Here is a 23,063-nt window from a genome sequence, read left to right as displayed (position 1 = left end):
ATGATCTGGATTGACTATTAAACAGACTGGGAAGCCTGCTCAAAGTGCTTTCAGAATCAAAACCTTAAAATTTTGCACGTGGAAACATCAGGATGTATTTCTATATTCACTGAACATGAAACAAATTAGATTTCTTTTTCTTTCTAGGAATTCTTGTTTCAAGGATTTATAATGTTATATTCACAATGGCTTGTGAAGACTCTGCACACCATCTGGAGAGTTAAAGCTTAATGCTCATTTAATTATCACTTTTCCCTGCTGAATGCTAAATTTCATTAAATCTATTTCACAAATGCTTGCACAGGTTTTTCATCACTGTTAATGTTGTTCAGTAGGAAGCAATCAGTCTAGATAGCTTCCTTTCCCACCATTCTGCCAGCTCTTGTATTATTGTGTGAGATGGTCCATCTCAATAAACAGAAAAAACCCACAAGTTCCATTGACTTTACTGACAGTGTGCTTTTATTTTAGAAATGTGCATAATTTTAAAAGGTTACTGAAAAAAGGGAAAGAAAATAACAATATAAAATTTTGTTGAGGGGAAAAAAGAGTCTGTATTTAGGTGTTATGATTTGGATGTATTTTTGCTGAACTATGTGAATATTATTCTTGAGAGAATGCTGTGCCATCTCAAGATAGGAAGAGTTTGGGGTTTTTCCCCCCCCTTAAAACCTGACTGACTTATTAATCTGGATAAATAAGATAGTAATGCCAGCAGTTACCAGTGTTTCGATATCCATCTATGAAGATATGTATTTTTTTGTATGTTTCCCTGCATACTGGAGGTGTGTTCAACAGTTTTATTAAAACTGCATGAAGTGTCTAGTTAGAGTTCTTTAATATGAGTGAGTACTGTTTGGTGATAGTTATTGGCACTTAAACTTGCTCAGAATTTCTGCACTTTATGTCATAACATTTGTCTATGTTCTATATTCTCACACTTTAAATGCAAGAGAAAATGTAAAATTCTCTCCTATAAATCATCTGGGAAATCTGTACTTCTGTACTTGGAAACAGAGAAGTAATTCCTGTTTAATTCATTTAAATTATCAATTTTTTTTAATAGATTCATCCTTCTTGCTATCTTCATAAAAGAATTTTGAAAAAGGTCTCCAGTTTATTTTGCAAGCAAAGGCACATTGGTCATGGTAATGGTTTAAATGTACATCTTGCATGTATGTTCCTGCATATGAATTTGGTGTGTGATAACCTGACTACTAAACATTAACATTCGTATCTGAGTAATGATTAAAGATGGCATAACCCCTATGAATGCTCCTAACTGCCTTTTAAAACCTGTTGATATGAACTGTAGATATGATTCTGTGTTGCTTTTTAGGAACAGGTAGCTTTAAAAAGCCTTTAAAAGTATTTTGATGAATAATGTAAAAAAAAAAAAAAAGTAAAATATACCTATAACAGAACTTCTAGGATTATCTTCCATAAGAGCAACACTATTTTTCACTAAAGGTGACTTGAATTTAATTTTTAGGTCCTGATTCTTCATGCTCTATTTGGCGGACAGCCACAGAAGTCATTTCAGCAATCACCAGTGTTAATGGGACTATTTGCAAGTAATAAAGACTGTAAGATCAGACATAATGATATTAACCATTTCCACATTATGCAGTTATTAAAAGGCATATGGTACACTTTTCCCAGATGAGAGAAGATGATCATCTCATCATCCCAGAAGATGAGAAAGTGATTTGTTGTTTTGCAATCATATTGCTGTATTGATTTTTTTAGAAGAGGATCACAAAAAAATTTAAGAAATGTGATCTTAGTCTGCAAAACTAATACCCTATAATTTAGAAGATGAGAAGGAGAGATTAGATAAACATAAAATAGATAAAACTGATAATACTGTGCAGAGGCCCATGTCCTCAGATGTAATTCCTTAGTTGCAATAATGATAGTTTTTCCACATAAGATCATAAAGAAGTCAGTAACGAGGTGCTCCCCTACAAAGTAAAAGTGCAAGATCCTTAAGCAATTTGGACTTTAAAATTCTTAAGTAGAGAGGATTAAGGGAATATGAGATTATAAATATCAAGCTGTAATAAACTTGCTTTTTGTAGAGTACTCTGATAAAGTAATAGCCTTTATTATTAGGGTTAGCCTTCGTTTAGAAAACATTATGAAAATGAGAACCTTGTTTTTCTACAGGCAAATTACAAAGGCATCATCAGGTCATGGATGAGGCCCAAGCAACTCTTGTCAATGGTGATGGGACATAGACTTCAAGTGACTTCTGACAGCAATTAATTGCTATGTAATTATTGATGGTAAAAAAAAAAAAAATCATTCAAGTGAGTATATTCAGAGAGCAATATCACTGTAGTGGCAACCTCCCAACTGAAAGAAAGAAAGAAAAAATGAAAGAATTAATTCAATTTGCTGAAGTTTCCAAATAAAACCTTTTAGTTTAATAAAAAAGCTGCTTGTTGGCAATGTCTGTAGTAATAGCCCAAGAGGACTTGAACAGTGTTTGCTGGTTGGGAATTGTATGTACTGCTCCAACAGTATATTCTAAAAACCTTCAGACCATTGCTGAATATGAAGCTTTGCTTCATCCTTAAGTAAAGATAGATAATGAGCTCAAACAGAGTATTTACAGTTCTTTACTTTTGGTTGCAAACTCTCTAATCTGTAACACACCTTAATTTTTTCAAAAACTGGGAAGTACTATTGAATATACCCAAACTGAAATGTGTTGCACATTTTGTAACACGTGTATTTCCCCATAATGTGGGTTACTCGTGATAGGGTGATTTTCTTGTTGCTTTATTACAGTATTTTGGTTGGAAAGAAACATACACCAAAAATCTATTTATTATTTGTTTGCATTTGTGACATTTATTTGCAACTGTGAACAATGCTATACTTGATTTTTATACATTTTTTTAATTGCCTTTTACCACAATATTTTTACATGAAAATACAGTTTGTGGTTTTATATGAAATAAGAGCATGTTAAACTTGTTCTCAGCTACTCTGTAGTGAGCTAAAATTATCTGGTTTGCATAACAAAGAATCCTATAGTATTTTAAAAAGTATTCATGCTTTTCTGCAGCAGTATCTTTCTATTTTCTAGCCACTGGTTCTGGAGTTCTTTCCAACCGAGTTTGCTTACCCATGGCAATGGAGACTGTCACCATTAATCAGTAGAAGGTATTTTACTTGAGCATAACTGGTTTACAGGGTTTGTAGAAGAAAGAATCCACTGCCTCTGGTATCCTCCCTCCTTAGTCTCTTTTTCTTCATACTAGAAGAGGAGCTACTATGTATACAGAACAGTGTCTCCATTGCTGGTACAGTCCCACCAAGGATGACGAATTCATTGTGTGTTGCTGGGTTGAAGTATTTCACTGCTTTTTGTAAACTCTATGCAAGCAACCTTTCAGCAGCCTTTGGAACCATATATCTATGTGATTTATCCTGCTGTTTCCACTCAAAGAAAACCAGATTTATTTTTTTCCTTTCAGTCACTAATAAAACTTGAACTTTAGCGACATGTAATCGGAATTGCGATTGTGTTGTCTGTGTTAAAGCAAGTGCTTTTAGTCTTTGACCAGGAAAAATGCTCATGGTATGGGGTACTTTTTGGCAGTACTATGGCTTTTTTATTTAATCTCCCTCCTTTCTTCTGAGAACAGCTAATCCCTTCAGTGTCAGCATAGGCTGTGAAGTAGTAGAGAGCCACATGGCTATCAGCATCAGATATACTTTAGCACCTCTGTTACTCGCTTGCTTTTGTATATTTATTTAATCTGATTTTGATATTAGCAGATCTTAAATGATACAATAGAATGCATATGAAGTTGGTATATATAGAATATTTAACTAATTCATTTGCATTAGCTCTTCCTTCCATAGCTTAGTCATTTCAGTATGAATAGCCTTGCAACAAGGAATACAAGTTGTTTTACTGATACAGACTGGAGTGTCTGTAAGGAAGTGTGATCTTTTAATAAAAGCAGCAAGAAGTTTTTTTAATGTATCTTGTACTCTTAATGATCTTTCCTCTGATCCACGGAACTTTCATATTAATTTCCAGCAGAGGGAGTATGTGAAATGAAGATGAATGAATCATACATGGCTTTGTGGTATTAATGTACAGACTTACCTGAACACGCAGAAAGATATTTCACAGTTAGTTTTACATTTTGGACACCTTCCACACAGAAGAAAAGTAGCAAGATGGATAAAATTTTCATGTGACTTGACTCGGATTATGTCAAAACCTATATCCTTATTTCATGACAAGGATCAGATTTTTTTATTAATAAACTTTGAAAAAACAAAGTGTGCTTATAATTAAAATATTATGTATAAGACATGGCCTGAAATTATGTTTCCATCCAATGGATTTTTTTTCACCTGACTCCCTAGTATACTGCAATTCAATTTTTCTCTAGGCTGTCCCACATTAGACTTTATTAAAATCCATGAAGCAGTTTAATCATTTATTTCAGCAGATGCAAAAGTCCAAGCTTAGTTTTAAGTTTTCTAGCTTGTGCCTCTCATCTACATTGTATTTTCAGTGGTTTTATTTCCTGAGGTGGAAGAACAAACATTTTTTGTCTTGAATGCAGCCTACACCCAAGCAATTATACAGAGCACACAAAGCAGAAAACTTGCTTGTCGTCAGAGTGGCAGTGCAACCTAGCAGGTGAACAATGTGCTTCTCAGATTTGCTTTACACGAGGGTACGTCGTTCCTGCACACGGTAACATTTTATAAAATTACTGTTGCCAGAATAGCACACACATTTTAAAACAATGCTATTTACCCAAAATAAAACCTATAATTGAATTTCCTTTTTTGACCCGAGTGGCTGCGCTAGAAGTAATGTTGAGATGATTTCTCATTTTAAGACTGAGTGTGCACCAGCTTTCCATTTTCATTTCTGCTCCCCTTACCACTGCCCTAAGAAACAAGCAAGCTCCAGGGGATTTTTCATTCTAACACTTTTACCTTGGACTGCGAGGCAATGTAGTGTGGCGTTTGTTCTTTTTTCAGGCAACACCTTTATTTTCTGTGCAGAACTGCTTTCCTCAGACTCACTGACTTTACACCAGAGAGACAAAAACATGCTTGTCCTGAAACTAGAACTCACAGCTTTGAGAGAAATTTACTGAAATAGATGCCAAAGCGGGAAACTACTCCATTGATGTTATTTTTGTCAATTCCTCCAGCCTTCCTTTCTCACCTCTTGTATGGAAACTAAGCTTCAAATACACTATTTGTATATCCAATTGTACTACTGTTGACGGCTGCAAGCAACTTCAGCTAGAGCCTTTCACTCCAATACCACTGTAAGGATCTTGACCGATTTTCAGTTTGGGTCTGATCTGCTTTTAGCAGATGTACCTACCGGCTGTAGCTGCGTGTTGCCATTACCTGGCCAACCTCCACGGCCTTTAACTTGCTCGAGAAAAAACCTGGAGAGGGCCAGCTGCTACCTTCAACCACTGAGGGGAGGCGAAGGGGAAAGAAAAGCCAAAGCAGAAAGCTCTCGTGGTGAAACAGCTCTTTCACCGCGGCTGCTCTGCTCTCTCCTCCTCAGCCCCGTCTACCTCAGGGACCCGGCCCCGCTCAGCGTCTTCCCAACGCCGGCCCGAGGCGGGGGCCTGGGCCGTCCCCGGCCGCCGTGCCCTTCACCTCAGCCCCGCACCCCGCCCGCCCGCTCCCCGGGCACGCCGCCGGCCCGCCTCGCCTTTGGCCCCGCGGCTGCGGGCGGGTCCTGCGCCGCAGGTGGCTGCCGGGCCCGCCGGGGAGGAGTGAGGCAGGGCCGCGGGCAGGTGGCCGCAGGTCAGCGGCTCTGGCGCGGCGCGCTCGGATGGGCCGGTGCCGTCTGACTCGCCCCCCGTCGCCTCCCGGGCGCCGCCAGCCGCGGGCACCGCTCTCCCGTCGCCGCCGGCGGCGGAGGGCTGTCCCCTCGCTCCTCGCACGGGCCTCAGGTGAGCGAAGGCAGCGCGGAGCCCCCGACGGAGCCCCGCCGCCGGCAGCGTGTAAGTCAGTCTCCGCGGAGCGGCGGGAGGCCTCGGCGGCTCTGCCGCTCCCCATGTTACCGGCGGCCCCGGGAACTGGCCAGGAAGCGGCGGCAGGTGCCCGAAGACGGACGCTGCCGGGGCGGGGGGGCAGCCGCGCCGCAGGCCGTTTCCTGCCGGCTTGGTCGTGGAAGCGGGAGGAGGCAGAGCCGCGTGCTGCGCCTGGGCGGCAGCGCTGGGCGCCCGGGGAGGGGGTTCTCCCTTCAGCCCGCCGGCGGGACTCCCCGCCGCTCCCTTGCCTCAGAGCGCCCGCCGGGCTCCCCCTTCCCCTCAGCCCCATCCGCCGGGATTTCGCCGCCCGCCTCAGTCCGCCGGGACGCTGGAGCCCGCCGGGGGTCGAGGGCAGCCCCGCGCGCCGGCGGCCTCTCGCCAAGGCGCGGGCGGCGGGCTGAGGTGGAGCCGCTGGCGGCGGGGGCGGGGAGGCTGGCCGGCGGGGGAGGGCTGTGTCTCCCGGAGCCTCTTTTCCTGAGGGTGTGGTGGAGGGAGACGCTTAATCTGAATGAAAGGAGGCGTTTAATTTAGGGGCCGAAGGCACGTAGTGGGCACAGACGGGCACCCCTTTCCCCGCACGCAAAAGGCTGTTCGCCATCGCCGTTGGCGGGCTATGGAAGGTGTGAGTGAGAGCGAGGCGGGCGGGCTGGCCCTCCCGCCGGCTCGGCGTCCCTCGGGAAGGCCGGGCGTAGCTTGCGGGCCTGTTTTCTTGCCCCGAAAGGCTGTGGCTTTCCCTCTCCCATTCCTCAGACGTCTGGCAAAACGATGACTGAGCCTACGGCCTGAAATTGCCCTTAAACGTTGTGACTTCTTCCCCTCTTTCATACATTTTTGGACGTGAGACCTGAAATGTCACAACTCGGCTCTTCTCATTATCGTATTAGCTTCTATTGACAAGCTTCACAGTCAAGAGGATATCTAGTGTATTGAGTTTTAATTGCCATTGATAGATCTTAGGTCACCGTACAGGAATCTCTTCAAAAATATTTAAGAGCGCAGTGAAATTTTAGTTGTGAAAACATCATCCTGCCAGTTTTGCCATACAACTAACTGAAAAAAAACCCCATATGTTTAATACCAATATAAGCACTAATTATTTGCATATTTTCACGCTAGTTAAAAACCTACATTTTTTTCTATAGCTAGTTTAATTGTATTTAATTTGTGTAAAATCATGCATGTCTTAGGCTTTATATGCATATAGATACCAAAGCAATGTAAATACCAGCTAGAAGCATGCAATGGACTATACATTACATCCTTTGTCTGAAAGAAAATTGTTATTCCAGGTTGACACCCACGAGGTCTTCCAGAAGTTTTTCCTATTCTCCTGTTTTTCCATTATAAATCTAATGTACCATAATTAGCTCCCATACATCTTTCTTCAGTTGGACATCATGTTCTCCAGTCAGTGCTGTATATTCTTCTGTATTTGTCATCATTAAAAAGTTCATTTGCTTTATCACTCACATATCATTAGCTTCCAGAAATAGTAACCATGCATCAAAGCTTGTTTGATACTGCTGCAAGGCCGTATATCATTTTTGCATCAGAGTAATTTCTCATTCCTCATATCACCGTGCCAATAAATACTGGGGCACCGGTCCTTTTCCATGCAACATGATACGGATTGTTTTTATGTAAATTTTAAGTGGAAGTGAGCTCTCATCAGCAGTTTCTATGGGGCAAAGATTAGATTACAGAAGGAAAAATGTAACATTATTACAGGCACTTGCCTTGTAGCTCTTTAATCATTGAAAGAAGGCAGTTTCATGGTAGGAGTTGGCTTATCATTAAAGGAAAGGGAGCAGGTGCATTTAGCTTCAGCAGTGATGAAGTAGGAACTTTCTGTGGTTGTAGTGATGGCTAATTAATTTGTCTATGTACAGATATCAGAGTTTATAGACAGTAGAAGGTCTTGTTTCTTTGCTTTCACAATGACCTTGTGAACTTTACTATGTTTTTAATTAAAATGTTTTCTTTAGCATAAAGTATACTTGTGGCTGTATAAAGTCGGTCTCTTCTCTTGGAAAAAAAAAAAAAAAGGAACCTGCGCAGTAGTGGCTGCGGCAGTGTTGCTTCTAAGGTAGTACATAGAAACTTGAGTGCCTTCTGCCTGCCACCAAGCTCTCCAGAGAAAAGGGCTCTGCTCACATGTGGCCTGTAGCGGTGCTGACTTCTCCTGCTTATCCCTTCATGCAGGACATGAACAGCTTTAAGTTCCTGGGCAGGCAGATTCAATATTTATAGTCATGACAGAAGAGTACCAAAGATGAGGAAAGAAAGAGCTCTGTGGTAGCAGGGACTGGCACTGAACTGTTGCTGAGGAACTGAAAATATGATTAAATTATGGAAATGTCTCAGGCAAATAATGATTGCAGTAGCAAAGCTACGTTTCAGATTCAGCAGGACTAAAGTGAAATCATCAATGTCTAATGACGCAGAGACAAGTTCTCCCTGTGTTTGTGTGAAGATTTAATAAATGGCCATTGCCTCGTAGAGCATCTGGCCATTCTGCTCTTGGGTGTCAGGTGCATGTTGCTGGTGCAGCCAGTCTCTGATTAGGACATTATAACCAAATTACGCTGTGGATAGGGACCCTGCAGAGCACTCGCTGTGCAGAAAGCAAAGGTGTCTCCTAAGTCTGTTTTTATTAGTGTCACAGATCTCTTGTCCAGTGCCCTTAAAGGACATCCATTTGAACATGGAAATCTTTGCTGGAAGGCAGTAGAACGAAGGCTGTACATGCCAGGATTGTAACACACTCCTATAGGAAAAGCTGCTTCATTTCCCAGCTTTGCATACTCTGAAAGAGAGTTAACAACCACAGGAGAGATGGAAATTCAGTCATAAACCACCAAAATGTAATGTGTCCAAGCTATTAAATATACAGTCTTCTCTTACTGAGAGATTTATGGTTCTGTATTACTAAAGACAAAAGAGAGGCTATGCAAAAAGGTCAGGGAAGGAGACCATTTATTTACCCATTTTGTTAGAGTGAAATATCCATTCATGGACAAAAATGTCCCTTAAGGAAGATGGCTGTATCTGTACTGAAGCATTTCTGTGGGTTGCTACTCATCCTAAAGCCAGCAGAACTCCCTCAAAATTATGTTACTCCATCCTTCAGCTTTGGGTTTGATAAGGTCAGGTCCTCTCAGTTTATGTTTTTGTATCAGCCAATACTGGCACATGTCCCTCCCCAGTGCCTTCTCAGTGTAGTACTGCAGCCTTTCTCACTCCATCACCCCATGTGAACAGGGCTCATTAAATGTGTGTGATCTCATATAGTTGTTAATGGAAAGATCTTTCTAATTCAGTATCAAATTAGATTAACATTTTGCAGGTAGATGTGGATAAAAAATTGCTATGTAAGAGGCAAGGGGGTCTTTGGCTACTCTGAAATGCACTTAAAATAGAAGGTTTTAAAATTAAATATGAAAGTGAACAATGCAATCAGTACAGTAATTCTCGAGTACTTTAATTTTTGGTCTCTATAAAGTGTGAACAGTGTAGAATTCTGAGTGTAAAATGCCTACATCTGTTTGATGAGTTATAACAGGGTGAAACTAAAAATCTTGGCAGTTCAAAAACAAGCAACTGGGTCTGCCGGCACCTGGGAAAGTACAGACAGCAGTCTGGGAGTATAGCATAAATGTATTAGTAGATGTTTCTGCAAAACCAATCAGCAGCAATGTTTCCAATGAAGCTGAGCCTTAAATAATCATTGTCTTGATTTCACAGGTAACATTTTACTGTGTTCATACCTCTTGCAAGTCCCATTACTCCCAGTGCCCGTACTCTGTATAGCCTCAGCTGGAGCCAACAAAATTCCTCTTGGCAAGTAGTAGCTTATCCAGTAGTTGTAGGAATTTAACTAACAGAAAACTTGTCTTAGAGCCCTTTAAACAGCAGATGGTGTATCTACTTTTGTAGACTGTGTTTAAAATGTACCTTGGGAGCAAGTTTCACTGTATACATTGGTGGTGCCTTAAATTCTGACAAATTTTGAAATAATTCAAGAGGATTATTGAATCAATGACTCAGAGAAATATGTGTCAAAACAGGCATAAGAGAGACAGTGGGATTTTTTAGCAGTTTGTCACCATTGACTCTTCATGACCTTGAAAGAGTCTAGTGAAGTGTAACTACAAGAGTATTTACTGAGGGCAAACAGTTTTTTAGCCTGTGTGTTGATGTTCAAAGAGAATGAGATGATTTATCTCTCAGGACACTGATTTCTTTGGTATTTCTTCCAGTACATTTTGTTTCTCAGAACTCTCAGGCCTGTGGTTGTCCGTGCTCTCAGCTGCTTCGGAGCAGACTACATCAGTCAGCCCCAGGATTATGGAAAACCCACATGTGTGTAAGCTGGTACGTACTTTCAGTGGTGGCCTCTACCAGCTGGTTTTCTGATGAAGTCTGTTGCTAAGCTAAGACAGAAGTAGCTTAAAAAAAGAGTACTTCAAGTTAAATATCCTGACCGTACTGAAGTACAACTTTTTCTTTTATGGATACACTTATCGTTTTAGGTATGATGTGCAAGTCTGAGTTTACAAGGGAAACACACTCTTGAGAGTACACAATTATAAAAAGTGCTTTGGCTTGCACTGCTAAGCTACGGTCCCCATAAACAGCTTATTATATTCTATGGATAAAAATACACAATAGCTCTGCTTTTTTTAGACAACAAAGGCTTTTATTTTTTTTTTAAGTCAATTTATTTTCAATGGCGTTATTTAATATTCCTTCCCTGAAAAGCTAAAAACTCGGTGTGCTTTGTTTTTTTATCTCTGGCACACGAAGGTACTGGGCAGGGGAGACAAATTGCAGTTTACCCCTTTGTATCCGAAAGTGATAAGTGAGATGGGAAGATTACCCATTTTTTCTTTTTCCATGTCATTCTTCTTTTATCACATCAGCTTCAGCAACTCTGCTATTTAAAGAAAAATAGAATAACAAAGGAACAGCTTCATCTTCTAACTCATTGTCTAATACAACACTATCAGCTGCCTGTATTTTAGAATTGTGGGGTTTATTTGATTCTACACTTGATTAGATTTCTTTCCTTCCTAAAATGGAAAATATTCTAGAACTGAAGAAAGAAGCTATAACTACAATATAATATGGAATTTAAAAGGACTCAGATGTGTAGATAAAAGGGCATACATTTTTTGTATGCCATCACAATTGGTAACTCCTGAAATCTTACAGTTGTGACATTCTTTCCTTAATACTGGAACCAGTATTGCTAAGTTTTTTGTGAAGTGTTAGGGGTTTGGGCAGAAGCAGGGGCTGCACTGCATTAGCTGACCATGGAAACATGCAAGAGTTTCCATAGTTACTTGGACAAATTAGAGGTTAAGGAGGGTGTCTGTCCTAACTACTTCCACTCCTAGAAGAAGAATCAACTGCTGATTTCTGCAGCTACAGGCCTTCTGAGTTGGTATAGCATTTAATGCATCACCGCTGAGTTGACAGTTTCATAGCTAGGAACGCTGTGCAAAACATCCATATGGCTTAGGTCTCTGCTTGTAAGACTACAAACCAGAGAGATTCTGAATTTACATCACTTCGTGTGCTGCTCTGCAGCAAAAAGGCATACAAGTCTGTTCTCATCAAGATCTGTTTTTTACTTAATGATATGTTAACTTAAAAAAATATTGTACAGAAAAACATTGGGAGAGGAAGAGAATTAATGTCACTGCTTAGTGGTACTAATCAGTGTACAGAAGTAGAGCATGAATGAAATATATAAAGGAGTAGCTGGTGAGAGTTCTCCATCTGGCCTCACAGAAACTTTAGATTGGCTTCCATCTCTGTCTTCTGTAGACTGGTTGTGTAGTGTGCTCAGGCATGCTCTCTGTTGTTTGGAAGTAACCACTCATGCTAGTTTGGTAAGCACTCACCTCAGAGTCATCTGCTCTTCTCAGACTTGCTGACAGCAAAGTCTTCATCAGAGAACATCAGAGCAAGCAAAACTGGGAAGATCTTTGGGACTGGAAATCACAGAGGAGAGATGACAGAAGATTGTCCCCCCAGACCTTTTATTTCATGTTTCTCTTGGGGGGGAGGAGTGTTGAAGGCCTTATCAAAGGATAAACAATGTAAATTTTATAAATTTAAATGAAAATCAAAACTGTGCAGGGGTAGTGTGGTGTTCAGAAAGACTATAGGTGGCAGCATCATAATAAAATAGAGTTTACTTGATGTCTTTAGCCAAACAGAGATCAGTCCTTAGTTCCTTCAACAGCATGTCACAAACAAATTTACAAAGGAGTGTGAATCAAAAAGAGCAGATGAGAAACTTGTTGGAGTTGATCATCGTTTAAGGAAACAGTTAAAATAGGTCACTCAATCTCTTAAATCTCAGTTTTGTAAGCACTAATGAACATGGACACTTGCAGAGATCCTCCTTCCAGTTATCTTGCTTGGTCCATTCAGGCCAGCAGTGGTAGCTGGATTTTGCTACCATGGCACATAATCCAAGCATGAAAAAGAAAATGCTATCCTCATCCACAGTATTCTCCCAGGATTTTGAAAAGGAGCTTTTGAAGAAGGACAAGTTAGTGTATTTCAGTGAAGTGTTCTGAATTTTCCTAGGTGGCTAGTGTCTCTGGGACACTGAAGGTAGATGGACTCTAAAGACTGATTTTTTTCAGAGAGGGGTACTCAACAATTTATGAAAAAGGAGCCTATTTCAAGTATTTGAAATTTGGCTTCCAAACATGAATACATCCAAGTTAATTTTGAAAAAAGATGGCCCTTGTTACAATAAGGAGGATAACATTTTTTACTTCTGTCCTTCCTACTTACCATTAAGGTTTATGGGAACAGTTAATGTGGCGTATTATCTTGTGTCAGTGTGCGCTATCGTTTTCTCCTAGTGTGCTAATTGCTTTATAGCAGAAATGAGAAAATTTTTTTCCACAGCCCAGGGAGAACTGTCAGACCCATTTGGCAGGGCACAGATTCACTTTCTTTCTTGTCCAGATACATCCCTCCAAAATCACTCAGCCCCAAATTATCAAAGTGAAGTCATAGACTGTGTCTGGTCCATGGGTTTCTTGTTCCTTACTAACCTGCTTTATAAAAAGATACTGTCCAGTTTACTGCTCTCAAATACTCACTTTGAATAGGTACTTATTTCAAAAGTTACTTGTTTCAAAATAATGGGAGCTATGGTAGACAGTATGTATTTTTTTTTTTTTTAATCTTATAGCCTAGCTCTTTTTCACATCTTTCTGTGAGATGAAAGTTGGAAGAAAGTATGCTGCAGACTGTAAAGGCAGCTTATCTAATCGCTGGTGAACCAACTGATGAAGAGTGCTGTGATTCTTTACTAGTTTATTTTTTTAAAGTGAGGTGAAAACTGTATATTGGTGTTTTAAATTGATTGTGCAGATTACAGAGTTCTGGATAACAGGGATCAATGAAAGTATGCTGGGGAAAAAAGTAAAGTGTCACTGTGAAAATTATTTGTTCTTTCTAATGACTTCAGGTTCCTTTTTTTAATTACTTCCACAAAACCCCTTTGACAGAATGCCAAACCAGTGTGAATTAAACTACTTAGCTATTTCTGTCTGTCTTTTGTCTCATGCTACCAGGCAATGTTGAAATTTACCTCAGCAGCTTCCACGGGACTTCCATTTATTTGCTCAGAGATAGACTTGAAGCAAGATCTCAAAGCTGGAATATTTTTTGATATTTTTTATTTACCCAGGAGAAGGAGGAAAACACTTGCTTGTAGTATGACTTTCGTATTTCTTTCTTTCATAAGCCAGCAAAATGGATTAGAGACATTGTACTTGGGTGCCAAAGGATAACAGAGGCATCTCTCTTAACACGGAAGCTTTTAACACCCTCAGGGATATAATTCCAGTCAACTGCAATAGGATTGAGGAACCAAACCTGAAAATCCCACTGTACATCTTATCAGCTAATCATTCCTGTTCACTGCAAGAGGTGATGGCTCCCATCTCTATCTTTAAGCATTTAATGGTTCTGAAAACTTGACTCTCTGGAACTATATACCTAAACAGTGGATGCTTGGAGTGAGTACTTCTGAACTTCTGAGCACTGAATGTGCCACATCTGTATCATAGCTCTGTCTGAGTAGTAGCTGTACGTGTGTTATTTTCATCCTCTTTCCTTGTTCACGTGCCTTGGTTTCAAGGAAAGGAAATTTGGTTCTGTGAGCCAAGGCAGCTGTCATGCACCTTGGACGTACCCCAGATCTGAACCGTTTGGGTTGCTGGCCAGGGAAGATGCATCTGTACTACTGAACAGTGCAGGGAACATTCCTGAGTCAGGCTGTCACTGATGACTTATCCTCTTGGGTTGTTAGAACAGCCCTGGACACCGTTCTGGTTAGATAGGCTGGTGATAGTTTTCAGCAAGCAGTGTGGATGTAGTCACTGTCTTTCAAGGACCATGACAGTTTAGCAGTCTGGTTTCAAGCCATTGGCTTCAGTGCCATAGAAGAGTCCTGAGAGCATTTCATTTACAAGAACAGATGCAACCTGAGGCATGCTGCAGAGGTGCCTACATAGGGGCTAGGCTGTATCAACCATACCAAGCAAAGTGATTTTTGTCCTCACCCTGAGAGATGTCAGTAGGTGAGCATTTAGTTATATTGAGGGGGAGGGGAAATTGCCTCTTCTGTTTTGATGATTTTTTTTAAAGTACAGTTCTATTTTCTGTGCCAGCCTGTGGTGTATTTTTTAGCACGGTGTGAATGATTTGTGTTTGATCCCACAGTTAAAGAGAGCACATCCAATCTGTAGGGCAGGAGAGGTCATTTATATGTTGCTGTGAAAGGCTGTGGGAGCAAATGCTGAGCTTCTCTCAGTCACAGCTGACGCTTCTCTTGACACTTCTGAGCTCGAGGTAAGGTCCATGGGCAGCAGGGTGCTGATAAGAGTAGGAGTTCACTGGAACAAATGAGTATTCACCCAGTTAACCCTTATTACCATCTTATTTTTCCCCATAAGATTATAGTCCCTAACCCAAAGATGATCTAGCACAATGCTGTTCCAACAGCTGCTGTAAGCGGAAGACATTCTGGGTATAATCGGGCTCTGTACACTGATGACTGATCACACGAATCTGATAAATTCTTATGACAGGATTTGTGGCTTTGAGGTCCATTGTGGAAGCCAGATTGTGCCTTATTTGCTGTTAAAGCTTAACAGAATTGCCCATTGATTTCTCTGCAGCCAGGTCCCCCAAGGGATTTATTCATTCAGGGATTAAAATTGTTCCACGGTTGTCTGATTTGTTTAAAGCTCATGCGTTACTCTTAATTGGAGACAGTGACCTCAAAAATAGCTGAAACCTTCCATTATCCTTATGTGGAGGAAAAGGTGTACAAAATATCATATTCTAGTTAATGAAGGCTTTTATACCTCTACTTTTTTACCTCCCTGCTTCTGCTCGCTTGAGTCAAAAATGAGTTGAAATATCTGCCTGATGAATTTGTTTGGAGTGGAAGGAAGCCAAGAATTATTTTAACAAATGTTTTAGCTTGACACTGAGTATGGAGGCTTAGTTTGCCAAGCTGGAAAAGTTAATAACTAGGCAGTTTTTGTGAGGCTTATATAGGGTGTGGGTCATCTTAAATGTCAGTTCCAATCTGTGTTACATATTTGTAGAGGAGCATATATTGTGAATGAATTGACACGTTCTCCTCATAAGTTTCATGTTTCTCTGAAACAACTGATTAGTTTTGAGAAACTGTGGCACATACTGCAATCAGCTGAGAAGCCTAAGGGACTTCAGGAAATCTGCTCTTCTAAATGCTGGACAGAATTTCACAGGTACCTGCTTCCCTTGTACACGTGTCCAAAGGAGCGCCGTGTTGGGTGCCGTGATGGTGTGAAGGTAATGTGTCTGGTAAGCTGGGATGCAGAATACAGTGAGGAGCATTACTGGCTCCTGTGAAAGATTGCTGGAGTTCAGCACATGAGAAGGGGTCCTTCTAGCGCAGCTCCTGCGGATGTTGGGTCCCACTGGTTGGTGTGGTGCGTAGCTGTCCACCTGTCTGTGGCCTCATGGCTGTAGACCAGACTCACTAGCTTCTTCTGATAGGTTTGCCATTATTAATTCTTGCCACAGCTGTGACAGAAATCAACAAAACTCAGCTGGAAGTGGATCTGTTGCTGCTTCTTCCACTTTTGCACAGGCAATTGAGAACACGGAGTAGCATGTACGAATAAAACTGTACTTGGGCAAGACAGAACAAGGAACTGCTACAAGGTCAGAATTGGGGTTGTGACCCTGGATTCACTTGAATTCAGGCTGTCAAAACTTAGGTCAAAACCAGGCAATTTTTAATAAGTTTTAGCTAATGTTGATCCGGTGATGAAGCCAGATCCAATTCTGATAATTAAAAAAACAACCCAAATCTTGATACCATGGATGAAATAGAATTCCACTAAGAGGAGGGAGGCTTCTCTGAGCATCACTGCCTACTTTGTTCTGCCACCAGTGAGGTCGTGCTCTGTCATTAGGCCTTTCAGGGAAGTTTTCCCAACAACTATTCTTGCGCTCTCTCTCAGACTTTCTGCTGTCTTTCCTGTATTGTTTTTCCTACAGACCTTTCCCTTCCCCTTCCCTTCCCCTTCCCTTCCCCTTCCCTTCCCCTTCCCTTCCCCTTCCCTTCCCCTTCCCTTCCCCTTCCCTTCCCCTTCCCTTCCCCTTCCCTTCCCCTTCCCTTCCCCTTCCCTTCCCCTTCCCTTCCCCTTCCCTTCCCCTTCCCTTCCCCTTCCCTTTCCCTTCCCTTTCCCTTCCCTTTCCCTTTCCCTTCCCTTCCCCTTCCCTTCCCCTTCCCTTCCCCTTCCCTTCCCCTTCCCTCTTCTTTGGCCCATGACATCAGCTGCTTCTTTGGATGTGCCATGCATCTATAGATGATGGTTCCGTTGCTCTTGTTGTCTTCTTGGATAAAGAAGCTCTATTGCATTTTACGCTTGCTCTGAATTATAGACATTGCTTCAGTAATGCTTAACTCGGTCACAACAATGACTTCGGTTATTAATTTTCCCATTGGCTTTTAGCTTGAAGTTTAACAGTGAAAGGTGATAGGAGAAAAAGAGAGACATTTCTTTCCTAGAAGCAATTTGAAATCATGGGTGTGTAATAATTTAATACTGCGTATCTGATATTCCAGGATCCCCCAGTGGGCTTCAGCCCTTGAACAGGAGAAGTTAAAAGTTTTTATGGGACTGAAGGTTGGTCCATTTCAGAGATACCTGAGCCAAGCAAATGGTCTGGCTTCTCTCTGAAATTTGCAGTGAGTCTGCAGTATATGGAAGGATAGTGCTAGCTGACCTGCTGTTTTGACAAAATGATGCTCTTAACAGCTGGTTACCACCTCTTGTGCAACTCAGCACTGTTAGCACAAGCATATGAGCATTCATATTTGGACTCTGGTGGAGTGCTTTAAGGAAATGCTATCTGCTCTAGAGTAAAGAAGTTGTTTCCACAACCTTGCTCATGGTGAGAGGATTTTTTAGTAAAAGCTTGTCTGTTCTGTGTATCTGATGCCAAATAGCTCTATGAGCAGAGAGCACTGTAAATTGTTTGTCATGTGTACACAAATGATTTTTGGTAAGTTTTCTTGAAACTTTCCAGAAATTTTCCCTGCAACTCTTGCAATGAGCCTGATGTAGTAAGTTTCTTAGTCAAAGCAAAATTAAATGGATTTACTGGCAATTAGACTGTAACCTTTAAGTCTAATTCTGCAGTTTTAATTCACATTGCTCCAACTGTTTAGTTTAATAGCCAGCTCAGCTGCTTTGCAGTCTTACTCTGAGTGAAAGTCACAAGCTGTAGCTCAATCACAATAATTTGGGTTATAAAAGAGGACCATGTATGCCAATAGGTACGTCTCAGTATGAACCTTCCTGTTGGACTTACGGGGACTTTGATCTGTGGGTGATGGTGGTGGGAGCCTCCAGCAGGGGCTTCCTGGCTCCATCTCCACTAAACAAACTTGCAAATTCTGCTGAAAATGATTTCATTGTTTTTCCAACAACATGTGCTCCTACAGCACTAATTTTTGTCAGCTGTATCTCCACAATGTAAAGCCTCATTTCCTATTAGCTTTTCTTATCTGACTAGTTGTTACTTTAATAGTCTCTATTTCTGAAGCATAAGGCAAAATAAAAGTGACCAACATACAGTTTTCATCATAATATTTGTAAGTGATTACATCGTTTTATTTTCTCCATCTACTCTTCAGGATGGAATTAGGCTGGAATTTACTATAGCACTCAGCATCATCCTCACTCTGTTTACTTTGCTATCAGATTTGGACTAAAGCTGAGAGCTTGTATTAGCTCAGCCCAAGAATCTGCTGTGGTGTCATTAAAATATTATATTTCACAACAGGTCTGTACAGCGTGCAGTGATCTGGACACAATATCTGCTTTAATAAGTTAGGGAAAGGAAGCAAAAGCCATTTGCTAGTGTAGGTGAGAGAGCTACTGCGATAGGAACATGCAAGCGGTCTAGTTACATGAGAAGGTTTTTAATCAAAATGAACTTCAAATTTTAACTAGTCTTCCTGATGTTTGTTATTAAACTCTCAGCCACTTCGCTTAGGAACAGCACATTGTCAAATACCAGGGGAAACCACTTCAGTTTTTAAATGTTTTAATTAATTATGTTGGATATGTAATGTCTGATAACGTGCTGTGTGTAAAACCAGAACGCACTGACAACCTTGTGCAGACTGCTTGAAAAAAGTGTTATTTACTTTGCTGAATCAAAGCACAAACTTGAGTGTGTCAGAACCAAGGTTCATTGTGCACCTGTTAACATGCCTGTTGCATGTGGGGTGGACTTCAATCACACCATCACAAGCTATCCATCCTTTTGCCCTCCCACCCAAAGAACCTAAAAGTTATACCACCTGCCAAACTTACAAGCAACTAAATATAACGAAGGAAATTAATACAAGTATCACTGCTATCTCATCTCTAATGAAGTATCACTGGCTTACATTGAAAGCCTGAAGGGAAGTTAATCAAGAAGTAAAGACATTGTGTGCTGCATAAATCAATGCTCATTTCCTGTAACTGTAAAAGTGAAGGGGTAAATTGTTTACATACAACTGTCAATTCCAAGACTTTCAAAATGAACTAAAATAGAGAGAAAATTACTTTTTCCTGGGCTTATGTGTCATTGGAGAAATAAAAGGTACTTAAGTCCTATTTTCTTAAAGTCACTGTAGAATTTAAGAATTTATTCCAGATTAGGAAGGTAGTTTGCTCTGCTGTATGATTATCAAATCATATGATATTTAGTAACAAGACCATGCCCAACTTGTTTTAGAAAGGACTATTAAAAAAAATACCCTGTAGATAGTATAGGATGGAAACAAAAGATATATTTAAAAAGCAGAAAGAGCTTTTCTGCTCTTGTTTAGATGGCTTTTTGGGTATGTTAAGGCTTTATTGCCTCGGTTTTCTTTCCCTCCCCTTTTCTTTTTAATGTCACTGTTTCTTGCCTCTAGTGAAGCCCAGGGAGAACCTGCACCAGGAATGAGTCTGAGAAATGGACCATGTGCAGAGAGCTGTCAGACTCACAAATGGAACAAACTGAAATTTGTGGCAGGGGCAGGAGAATAAGAAAAGGAGATTATTAAAAGTAAGTGTATTTGTAATAATTTTTCATCCTGCTACTTCAGAGGTTACATACAGCAACAGGGCAGATGGTCCCTATTTCTTTTGTTCTCCTTGGCTTCCTGCCTGGCAGCTCGGCACACAGGTACCCAGCAGCCAGTCCGTGTGGGCTCAGTTCAGCGTCAGCCGCAGCACCGCCTTTTGCCCCAGTGATAAGTGGAGGGAACTGGAGAAAGATGATGGCTCTGTGAGGGTCTTTTGGGGTACACAGAGGAGCGGGAGCTCAAGGGGTTGCCCTTTGGATGATTAGAGTAATGCAGTAGGCACATGTGGGAGGAGACTGGTATCACTGTGCATTGTATGGAGATCCCGATCATTTCATTGCTTATGCAATAGCTTATTCTTTCACTGGACGTTGTCCTTTGACAGTAACAGAACTTCTGTGAGTAGTTATAAGACACTAAAGATTGTCAAACCTTGCCTAGAGCGGATGCAATTGCATCATCGTAAATGTATTCAGAACATACTCATGTACACAGAGAGAAATGAGCTATGCTGGTCCTTCATACCTAAGTGCTGTATATTGATAGCTGCATAGCAGGCCATTGTTCTTTTCTTTAGCTTGCATGCCCCAACCAACAAGCGTATGTCTTGGGTACTATACTGTGTTGTGTATATTATAATGGGTTGTCTGTAATACGACTGGGTGTGTTTGCATCAACTTCAGCTTAGGTGGAACAATAGCTATGAACATGCAGAGACATGGACCGCAGTGCAAACTAGACAAGCCCTCTGAAAACTGAAGATGCTGATGAACCCCTGTTGCTCTTTTTCCTCACTGCTGTTGTTATCTGGGGGTGGACACAGCCCCAACTTAAATAATCTCACTATATAATGTGAAAGCTGTTTAGCCCTAATGCAAAGGGGAAAAGAATAAAGCTCCTTTGTTCCCCATCTCACCACTCCTTTCCCCAGGAGATCCTCTCTTGGTTACCATGGATATGCAGACTGGTGGTACAGTCTTCCTGTCCTTTATTCAGTACACCTACTAACATCTGTACCAGTGCAGCTTTCAAATACAGACCTGGCTTGTGGTGTATCTGGCTAGATCTGGTGCCGTTTTACACATTTCTGTGACACATTGTTTTTGGCTGGTTGTTCTACCTTCTCGAGCAGATGTAACATTTCATAACTTGTCACTGAATTTTTATCCTTCCATTCATGGTGACAACCAGAAATCTGATTGTCGTTTCTTTGTGAACCGCTAACATGAAGTACATAAAGCAGCTTGGGAATTTCAAGAAATCTGTTTCTCAGCACCACTCCCTTGAACAGTGGGTGGTGTATGAAGTATCAGATTACCCAAAGACCTGGAGAAGGCGGGTCAGCGCAGTACAGTTCAATAGTGAAGGAATTTGCATTGCAAAAGAATTTATACATCTTGTTCTTCAGTTGTACTCCAGTCTAATTGTGCTTGATTTGATGTTCACTGGGTAATAAGGGAATCTTTCTTTTGGCTTCAGTAGGCATTGGATCAGAGCTGCTGAGACTAAGGACACCGAACAGCTGGGATAGGTTTATTAATTTCATAACTGAGGTTGGAAGCTCTGGAAAACTAAGACCAGGTTTGTAGTGTCAGCATTTATCTAAACGTTAAGAGATCTAGATGCTGCAGACCTCACACTGTTCCCACTTACTTCACCATGTGCTGTAAACCTGAGAGCAGGCAGGCTATTTGGATGTCAGCTGAGCCACCAAAACCACAGGAGAAACAGCAAAAGGCAAGTGTATGTGCAAATCTAAGCATACGGAGAAGCAGTGAAGTAGCAGTTCTCGAGCTTTTGTTCATTTAGACTATTTGGATAAACTGTTGGTCTTTTGTGGCTTTCAGATATGAAATTAAATGAATATTTTTCCATGAAAGGGATGTTTTTTTCTGTCTTCAAAATACCTTTAGTATTTAGAGAGAGCAACAATAATAATGAGAGGATTAGAAAATTAGAAATGAGACTGTTGCTGTGGCTATGATTTGTCCAGAGCCATGTGAGATCTTCTCAAGTATGAATAGCATCAAGCTTTTTACTGCTCTTATTATTTAATTGTATTCTCGTAGCGTTCAAAGGACTCAGCCAGCACAAGGAGCTATTCTGCTTGGAACTGTGCAAACACTCCAAAGACGGAATCATCTCTAAACAATGAGTTTAAACTGACGAGATGGGTAAAACATGCACATTCAGGCAACTCAGTAATACCTTGCTCTTAGGCATTTAGGCGGGGTCATAGCAAGACTTTTTGGCACCTTTCCCTTCCTCCTCCCTCCGTGCTCTTCCTCACACCCTTCCCAGCCAGCTGCTGTTGCAGTTTCGCAGGCCCCTGTCCTGTCCTTCCCCTCTTCCTCCAGTGCTGCCCAGGCTGGATGCCCTGCAGGGCACAGGCACGGTACCCACATTCACATCAGTTATTTCACAAGAGTCCCTGTACCTTGTCACTGAAAAGAGCAAGACAGTTCAGAAGCTGCTGGAAAACGATTCAGAGGATCTAAGTCAAGGTTTTTTTCCATGCAGCATTTGTTTCTTTTGGAAATGCACGTGCAATTCTCTGCCATTAGCCGCTGCACAACATGATGTCTTCTCTTTGTACAAGGCCGCACAACACCGACTGCTGGGGCTGCAGATCAGCTTCCAGGCGACAGCTATGGCACAGACCGCTTCCCATCGTTGAGACAACATGGTTCGGTTCCTCTCGGTACTTGTCTTTTGTTCTGGCTTTGTGCTTTGTTCCCTCTTACAACTTTGCTCCTGCAATGGCTCTCGAAGGCACAAGGAGGAGAAAATTGCTGTTGCTGGAGCGAGGCCTTACCCAGACCTGCCGGTCTGCCTGCCGTACTATTTTGGACGCCAGGTTGACAGCAAGAATGAATCAATGCCGTGAGATTGAAAAGCAAGTATATCATTTAGCTGTTTGGACCAGCAGATGGCAAATGTAGAGGGAGAAAATCAATCTGAGAGGCAATCCAGGGAAGAGACATTATTAAATAAAGCCATCTGGCAAATGTATGAGGGGGAAGAAAAAGATGAGACCGAGTTCTGCTTTAAATATCTGCTCACAACCAAGAGGAAGTTGCTGGGAACTCATGCCATGGGAGAGCAGACTTTGACCCTGTAGGAAGTTCTGTGGTGTGTCAAAACCTTTGGCAGTGTCGAGGACTTAGAAGACTGACCCTAAATTGCTAAGCAGAGGGAGCCTAAGAAGCAGCAGCATTTCTGCCTGTGTGAGACCCCAGTGACAGTCCATGTAGAATAGTGAATACAGGACTGCTTGATCCGCCATGATGGGATTGAGAAGACCACATCTAAGAGCCTGTCTTGTAGAAGAGGACTAAAAAGAAGAG

At 41.4% G+C, this 23,063-nt stretch overlaps 1 protein-coding gene across 4 annotated transcripts in view; it reads left to right on the top strand.

Moving 5' to 3' along the window:
- The window catches only part of TSGA10 (testis specific 10), a 33,920-nt gene extending 29,612 nt beyond the window's left edge, over positions 1–4,308 (top strand). For 2 of the 4 annotated variants that reach the window (XM_069770048.1, XM_069770049.1), the window contains one exon: positions 1,067–4,308. In XM_069770048.1, coding sequence (XP_069626149.1) covers positions 1,067–1,103 — 37 coding nt within the window. In that variant the 3' untranslated portion in view covers positions 1,104–4,308. Of the gene's footprint in view, positions 1–147 lie in introns of all 4 variants that reach the window. The other 2 variants (XM_069770046.1, XM_069770047.1) reach the window with 2 other exon arrangements.
- Positions 4,309–23,063: the final 18,755 nt, after the last annotated feature.

Source organism: Haliaeetus albicilla, chromosome 25, assembly GCF_947461875.1.
Source record: "Haliaeetus albicilla chromosome 25, bHalAlb1.1, whole genome shotgun sequence".
Lineage (NCBI taxonomy): Eukaryota > Metazoa > Chordata > Aves > Accipitriformes > Accipitridae > Haliaeetus > Haliaeetus albicilla.
The sequence above is the reverse complement of the archived record's forward strand: the minus strand, read 5'-3'. Positions and strand labels throughout refer to the sequence as shown.